Here is an 8,526-nt window from a genome sequence, read left to right as displayed (position 1 = left end):
AAAAAAAAACCAGACACTGAAAACCCTGGGGAGCACAGTTCCACACTGACACACATGGGGTCACCAAGAGTCCAGACTGACTTGACAGCAACTGTTTTTGTTTGTTTGTACTAATTCAGGTAGGAGATAACTGTGGGTTTTACCAGGGTGGTAACAGTGGATGTCATCAGATTCTGGGTGTATTTTGAAAATAGAACTAATGGGAATTGCTGACAGATTGTATGTGGGGTATGAAAGACAGAGAAGAATTAAAGGTGGCACCAAGGCTTTTGGCCTAAGCAACTAGAAGGATGGAGGTGACATTACTGAAATGGGAACGAGTGTAGTGGCTTGGTGGCGACAAGCAAGAGTTCAGCTTGGGCATGTCAAGTTTGAAAAGCACAGTGGACATCCAAGGGGAACTGTCAAATGGATAGGTGGATATATGAGTCTAAAGTTTAAATGCATATATTTACATTTTAAAACTCAGTTGATTTAAAGAATAAATAAATAAATACAAATAGAGATAGTAAAAGGATATGGCAAAATCATCTAAGTGGTACAGGAATGAACGATCTTTGGGAAACACTGTGGTCAACACAAGCTAGAGTTGTTAAGGGGAGATAAGTGAGTGGGGGGCGGGGCAGAATCTCTTTTCCTCCTTCCCCCTTCCGGCATCTCCTCTGTCTTCCGCTCTAGGGCAGAAATGTGAGCTCTGGCTTTGTGGCTGTGCCTTCACCCTCGCTGACGTCCTCCTCGGTGCCACCCTGCACCGCCTCAAGTTCCTGGGACTGTCCAAGAAATACTGGGAAGATGGCAGCCGGCCTAACCTGCAGTCCTTCTTTGAGAGGGTCCAGAGACGCTTTGCCTTCCGGAAAGTCCTCGGCGACATCCACACCACCCTGCTGTCAGCCGTCATCCCCAACGCGTTCCGGCTGGTCAAGCGGAAACCTCCATCTTTCTTTGGGGCATCATTCCTCATGGGTTCCCTGGGGGGGATGGGCTACTTTGCCTACTGGTACCTCAAGAAAAAATACATCTAGAGCCAGGCCTGGGGCCTGGTGTGTGACTGTTGGTGTCTCTGTGCTATGTGATTCCTAACGAGCTCTCAGTAACTCAGTCTCACGAACACTTGGACAGCCCTCCCCCACCCCTTGTTCTGAGTAATTCTATTGTCAATGTGAAAACATTCCATAGTTTAGAAGTAGACATTGCCAATGCCGTGAGTTGAGGCCACGGCTCTACAAAAGAAGAGAAAGGGAGAGAGAGAGAAAACAGAAACAAAACACGAATGACTTTTCTTTCAAGTCAAATTCTCAAGATGGAACTGTGGGGACTGGTTAGGATCTGAGGTGAGTCCCAGGATTCTTCACCCACCAGGGCCCAGATTCTGGGAGGTGCTGGGGGCTAACAGGGCCTGACCCCTCGCCTCCCTTTCCCTCTTGCCCAGGGCACTCTTCCACAGGACAAAGTCAACATTAAGACTCGACCCATCTAACCGGTACCTCCAAGAGGGGCTAGAGCCCTGGAGACCCCACAGGAGGCCCCCAAAGATTGGAAGGGGCTTCATTCTTCTCCCGGACATGGACTGAGACAGCACTGACTCGAGCCAAGGCAGTGGCACCCAAAAACCAGGCCATAGTTGGGACCGACACCATGAGCACACTTCTCATTCCCCTCTCATTTGGGCCAGCGTGTTTGGTTTGGCACTTAAGTAGCCATCCCTGAAGGCAACGTCCATCATCTTTCTACCCGGAGTTGAGTTTTCCCACCACGTGAGGTGGGGCTTCCACAAAAAGCCATGTTGGCCTTCTCACAGAAGGTCAGTCCTGGCCCAAGTACGGGCATGAGTCCAGAGGTAGATGAACCTCAGGTCCCTGTCCTAGCCTCTGCCAAAGCCATCTCCTTTATTCCCACCTTTCCTGTCACTCGTGGGGCTCCCCCATACCCCACCATGCCACGTAGGGGGTGGTCTCTGTATCTACGTTGCCCACCCTGGTCGTGTCTCACTTTCCTGTGCCTTTTGCATGTTGGGAAAGGGTCTGGGTGTCACTGCCGCTCATGCTTAGAAACCACGGAAAGCCCCCAATAAAGCATCCAGGAGGAGCAGTTGCTTTTCGTTTCTAAATCTGTGTTGTCCATCTAGCTGTCATTTCCAAAGTTTGGGGCCAGAGGGGTTGAGGCACAAGGTTTCGGACTCAGTTCTTCCTCAAGAGCAGGCAAGAGTTAAGTTCAGACATCAAGTTGCTGAGTCTGATGGCTTCTGGATAGACTTCTCAAAGCTCTGACCTTGACATAAATCCACCTTACTTGGGCACAGTGCTTCACAGTTTACAGAGCACGTTCACAACCATTCACTCACGTTAACCCAGAATACAGACCCTCAAGGGGACACCCAGGACACACACCCACAGAATTTCCCAAAGGGAAACTGTGTTAGAAATACCCAAAGAACATGAAACCAGAAGTATAATTTGTGAAATATAAGGCATAGTCATATTTATTTTGCAAAAAAGTATAAGAATTTGCACACTTTTTCATCAAGATGAAAAGAAAATAGTCAGCCAGGGCCAAGACAGGGCAAGGGTAGAACTTGGAGACCACAGATGTTATCTGTCCACTTCTTTGGCTGCACAAACATCCAACAGACTCTTCTGCTCATAATTAATCTTCCATTCAAGAACAACAACACCACGCTTAATCCTAACAGGATGAACTGTCTTCCTAAAATGAGGACATATTCATCCTTTGTCAAAAGTGACACTCACATAGCCCCGTCAGTTAGTAACATCACACTGGATGATGTTGGTTTCTCTTCCAGTTCTAGAAGTCACAGTCATACCTGAATATACTGTCAAATACAAATTAAATTGTACATTTAACCATCACTAGCATTCCTTATATAAAAATGTACATGTGCACAGACACGCACAAGTAAGGAAGAAAATACTCATAGCTGTTACAGTTCTCATTTCTGTAATTGATCACCAGGCTATAGCTGATATTTATAATTTCTCTTTTTTCCCACTAACTATCCTGTGTTCTCCCTGCCCTCAGCCAGCACCTCAGGTGGTTGAAATATTTTACTCAGTGAAATGACTCAAATATTGGTGATCCTTGGGTTGTTGTGCTCTTCTGTTAATCTTTTACAATTAAGTACTATGAGGGACCTCAGAAAATCCCCTGGTTTCCACATATAGTCTTCCATTGTGCAGCAGCAACCTAATTTACCCTTGGTAGCCAGGATCAATCACCCTAGCCAGTAGAGTAACCCATTTCTTTGTCTGTATGGTCAATGATATGAGGAGCTCAAAATGACCAAGTGACAGTCTCAACTTCTAATTCTATTGAACTATTGATGCATTCCCCCAATAGAAGCATTCCTCCCTTGGGAACGACAATCTCTAAACCATCAAAGTGCAAAGTTTCAGGGATGGGAAGCAAAACTTTTGTGAATGGGTTATTAGGTTTAGTAGTAAGAGTAACCACTGTTGCTTCCACCTCTGCATTGCTGGACGCATTTTCTGGCTGTAGGAGAAACAGCACTGTGTTGGTGATTGGTTCAAAGCATACACTACATCCTGTAGGACAGAACGCCAACATCACAGTGTCTCTCAGCTGGCACCATAACCATTCTCTAATAGGCCACTTCAATGTTCTTTAAGTCCAGCTGATTCTAGGTAATAGAAAACATGGTAAAACCAGAAAATTCCACAGGCATGATCACACCACTGCATTTGTTCTGCTGCGATATCAACTCAGAAGAAATGCTGTGTGGAATATCAAGACAGGAACTGAGGCATTCCTAAGCCCACAGATCTAGTGGTTAGAGAAGGCAAATTGCTATTCCCTCTGTGATGGAAGGGGCTCAGTGTAATTAACCTGCTACATGGTGGCTAGCCCCTATGGGAAATGGTGCCATATCAGAAACTCTGCAAGTTGGGCACCCAACAGTGGTATTAGCTAGATCACTCTTAATGACGGGAAGTCCATGTTGTTGAGTCTGTTATAACCTCTATCTCAATTACCATGGCCATTTGGTATATGAGCCTATTGAGCAAGCACTAAGAGAGCTGGGGAAAGAGAATGACTAACATCTACAGAAAAAGTTATCTTCTCCATCTGTTTATTGAGTCTTCCCTGCAGTGGGTATCTTTGGAAGAGCATTCATGTAGAACACAAATATCTTCCCATTCTGTACCCATTGTTAGAAGTCTATCCGCATACCTTCTCCCACAGACACCTTTTTTACCAATCTTCTAGTCTTGTTCTTTCCATGTTTCTGATCATCCAGTCAAACCATCCATCCCATGAATATGTGTAGATTCATACTTCTGGACTTCTATCTCTATCTAGACAAAGTGGACAACCAGATGTACTACTGAAATTCTGTTCACTGAAAGCATCAATTCCCTTTACTAACATAACAGAGCCCTGGCGGCGCTGTGGTTAGGCGTTCAGCTGCTAACCAAAAGTCAGCAGTTTGAACCCACCAGCTGCTCCTTGGAAACTCTGTGGGGCAGTTCTAACCTGTCCTATAGGGTTGCTATGAGTTGGAATCGACTCAACAGCAATGGTTTTGGTTTTGGGAATGTCTTTCAGTGTCGTTCTTGTATTGCTGCAACCATCCACTTCCAGCTGGTGCCAGGTCTGAGTTTTTTCTTCCTCTATCAACTGATCTTAGGGAACTAGCCATGAGGCCTTATGTGTTCACTGAGGAAGAGTTAGCAATACAGCAGGAATAGGTGATACAGTCTGATGCTAATTTCATTTTGTGATAGAATGCTGCTGTGCATGACTAGCTTTATGGCTTGATGGATCAGATGACACCCAGTTCATGATGGGCAGCTTAGGTTGCATAGTCACTTGGTGTCTCATGGTCAGATGTACAGTCTCTACCAGACCCGGTAGCAAGCCAGGAGCTGTTTCTCAAAAGGACAACTGTTATCTGCAGAAGAGGACATGACTTTGTTTCAAGTCCTAGGGGCTGCTAAAGGCTCCATATAGCATCCTTATCTCACGGACAATGTAAACACCACTGGATCTGCTGGGTCATAAGTCTAATTATGCAGAGCATGTTGCACTGCAGCCTGAATCTGCTGCAGGATCCATTCAAAACAGGCAGCCATATGGGTTACTTAGTAAATGGGTTGGAGCAGCACACACAAATGGGAGTTTGTTGCCTCCTAAATCCAAAGAGGCCCAGCAGTTGTTACACCTTCTTCTTAGTGGTAGGTTCAGCAACATGTCTTTCACTTGGAAGGGATATCTTGACATATCCTAGACCACTGGACCCCCAAGAAATTCACTAATGTGCCAGGCCTCTGAGTTTCCTGGGTATTCCCAGAATTTCCTCTAGTATTCCTGGGTCTCACTAACGCATCTGGTTTACTTGCTACTTCTGCTCATTAGGTACAGCACGATGCCATCAACGTGGTGAATCAGTGTTTTGTTATGAGGCCATCAGCATAATCAAGGTCTCTACAGACCAGATTATGACAGAGAGCAGAAAAGCTGACAGAGCCCCAAGGTAAGAAAAAGCAAATGGGTCTTGGTGGTCCTTATTAATAGATATAGCGAATGAACACTTCTGGATCAAGAGCTGAACACAAAGTGCCAGACACTTATGTTGATTTGTTTAAATGAAGAAACCTCATCCGAAAAATGAACTGCAGTTTGAGTCACCACCTGATTAAGTTCACAATAAAATAATCCTTCTCCAAGACCTATCAATCTTTGTAGTATTGCCGTTAGTTTACTACTGCTGTGTGTGTGTGTGTGTGTGTGTGTGTGTGTGTGTGTGCGCGTGCACATGTGCACACAAGGGGGGAGGGAAGAGTAGTTCCAGGGTCTTTTCCTTGGCCCTTCTATCTAAATAACCCTCATTTCATGGATAAAGGAGTCCTGTGTAGATTCTGCCAGTGCCAAATTTGTGTATTCCAATGATACATCCAGGGCCTGGTGTGATAATCACAAGGTGGGTCCACAGATCCACTGGCCTGCTATGAGTTGGTTTCAATCAAAACTCCATTTACCACTCAACCTCCATAAGCCTCATGTTTGATTATAGTGGCATTTTGGGTCCCCAGGGACTAGCATCAACTCAGAGCTAGTGTCAAAAGTTCCCTGAGAACTCTGGGTATTTCCCTTTCCCCAGTATGCACCCGGGTAAGTGGCAGGTCCCTCTGGAGGGCCTAAGGGAAGATTTTTAATTTACTCTCATGGCAGTGTCACGGGGACTTTCCTCAAAGGAAAACAGCCTTCCCTATATTCATGGGGCTCCAGGACTCTGGACTAGCTCATATCTGAACTGGGTAAGCGGCTGTGATTCTCTGCTGTGGTGACTTCAAATTACGTATCTGCTCACTGGACCCAGAGTCTTTCTGATTATATATACCAAATAAGACTTTAGTAAGTTACCCATATATTTCATTTCTAAAGACAGTCTGATCAATTAGCCTCCACCAAAAATCCCTGTGGGTGAAAACTTTCCAACGGTTTCTTTGGCTCTGCTGTCCATGATGGTAATCGCATCTGTGATGGTTAAGATTGTGTGTCAGCTTGGCTGGGCCATGATTCTCCATGTTTTAATGTAATCACTCCCAGGATTGAATACACTGTGAGTAGCCAATCAGATGAAAGGGAGTCTCCTTGGGGGTGTGGCCCACATCTGTATATAAGCAGACGTTCTGGTTTTTTGCTCTCTCTGGATCCTGCGGCTGCTTCCTGTCCTCTCATCTTCTGTTCTTGGGACTTGAGCTGTCAGCTTACCTGCTGAACCTGGGATTCGTCGATCTGCACAGCCTGTGAGTGGGATCCCTGCTCTCCGACCTTCTGATCTTGGGCTTGCCAGCTTCTGCAGCTGTGTGACTTGGGAGAGGCCTCTACCCTGATCCGTGGACTTGGGACATTCTAGCCTCTACAATAGCGTGAGCTGTTTCCTTGATATAGTCTCTCTCTATATATATATTTATACACTTTACTGGTTTTGCTTCTCTAGAGAACCCAGCCTAAGACATTTGGTACTGGGATTGGTTCTAGAGAAACAAAATTGTAAGGATGAGTTTTCTAAATTGGTTCTCAAGTCCGGTTAGTCATAAAGACGTTGATGACTCTGCTTCCAGTAGTAAAGAGGTCACTGCTAGTCCACAGAGCGAGGTGGCGATACAAATACGCAAAATATCACCACCAGTAGATCAGGTATTGGTGAAAGATGAGGGTGAACACGTGTGATAACTTTCTACTGCTTTGACAGAATGAGAAGTATAAGGAAGCTGGTTGGTTTGTCCTACTTTCACTAGACAAAGTGATGAAAGAAAGAGATGCACTCAGGGCTTCAGAGTCAAGGCTCAAGTGCCGCATACATGACCTCAAGGCTTCCACTTGTGCTTTGAAAGAAAGTCTTATTTCTTGTAGTAACAGAGCCGAAATTGCTGAAAACCAAACCCAGAGTCTTATTGTAAGAGTGGCTGAATTACAACGTCAGCTCAATTGCAAACCTCGAGAGGTGTCTGAGGTTAAAGTAAGGGCATTGATTGGGAAGAGATGGGATCCTGAGACTTGGATGGGGACATATGGGCAAACAATCAGGAAGCTGGGGACACTGAGCCTGTAAATTCCGCTGAATCACTCCTGCCAGCAGAACCAGTCCCATCTGAAGAGATTACTTCATGTTTGTCTGCTAAACTACCCTGCCCAGAAAAACCATTAGCCCCTCCACTCCCATCTGAGGGGATTAGCCCTAGCCCAACTGCCTCTAAAGAGCACTTGCCTGAGTCATTGCCTGGAGCATCGCCTGAGGCAGATGCTTTACAAGATAATGCTGAATGTTCTCAAAACAATTCCACATTACTGATTCTGGCTTCTAGACCTATAACTAGGCTTAAGTTCCAGCGAGCCCCAAAAGGTGAAGTACAAAGTGTGACCCAGGAGGAGGTACGCTACACTCCAAAAGAACTACTTGAGTTTTCTAATATGTACAAACAGAAACCTGGGGAATATGTGTGGGAATGGCTATTAAGGGTGTGGGATAATGGTGCAAGGAACATAAAGATGGATCAGTCTGAATTTATTGATATGGGTCCACTGAGCACAGACTGTTCCTTCAGTGTTTCAGCTAGAGAAGTTAGGAAAGGATCTAATAGTTTGTTTGGTTGGGTTGCTGAAGCATGGATTATGAGGTGGCCAACACTAAATCAAGTTGAAGTACCAGACCTGCCTTGGTATACTGTAGAAGAAGCTATCCAAAGGCTTAGGGAAATTGGCATGCTAGAGTGGATTTATGAAGTTAGACCCACAGACCCACACATGGAGTGTCCAGAGGACACACCTTTTACCACAACTGTGAGGAACAAATTTGTGAAGGGAGGTCTGGCATCCTTGAAGACTGCTGTGATTGCTGTTTTATGTAAGCCAGATTTGACAGTGGGAACTGCCCTAACTTAAGTAAGACACCTAACTACAATGGGGCTGATTGGACCCCGTGGTAGTAGGGGCCAAGTGGCTGCACTCAATCAACAAAGACAAGGTGGGCGTGGTTACAATAAT

At 45.4% G+C, this 8,526-nt stretch overlaps 1 protein-coding gene across 4 annotated transcripts in view; it reads left to right on the top strand.

Moving 5' to 3' along the window:
* Positions 1–1,428, top strand: part of GDAP1L1 (ganglioside induced differentiation associated protein 1 like 1) — a 33,480-nt gene extending 32,052 nt beyond the window's left edge. For 2 of the 4 annotated variants that reach the window (XM_012559212.1, XM_004370327.1), the window contains one exon: positions 679–1,022. In XM_012559212.1, the coding sequence (XP_012414666.1) occupies positions 679–1,022 (344 nt within the window). Of the gene's footprint in view, positions 1–678 lie in introns of all 4 variants that reach the window. The other 2 variants (XM_004370326.2, XM_004370325.2) reach the window with 2 other exon arrangements.
* Positions 1,429–8,526: the final 7,098 nt, after the last annotated feature.

Source organism: Trichechus manatus, unplaced genomic scaffold (genome assembly GCF_000243295.1).
Source record: "Trichechus manatus latirostris isolate Lorelei unplaced genomic scaffold, TriManLat1.0 scaffold00008, whole genome shotgun sequence".
Classification (NCBI taxonomy): Eukaryota; Metazoa; Chordata; class Mammalia; order Sirenia; family Trichechidae; genus Trichechus; species Trichechus manatus.
The sequence above is the reverse complement of the archived record's forward strand: the minus strand, read 5'-3'. Positions and strand labels throughout refer to the sequence as shown.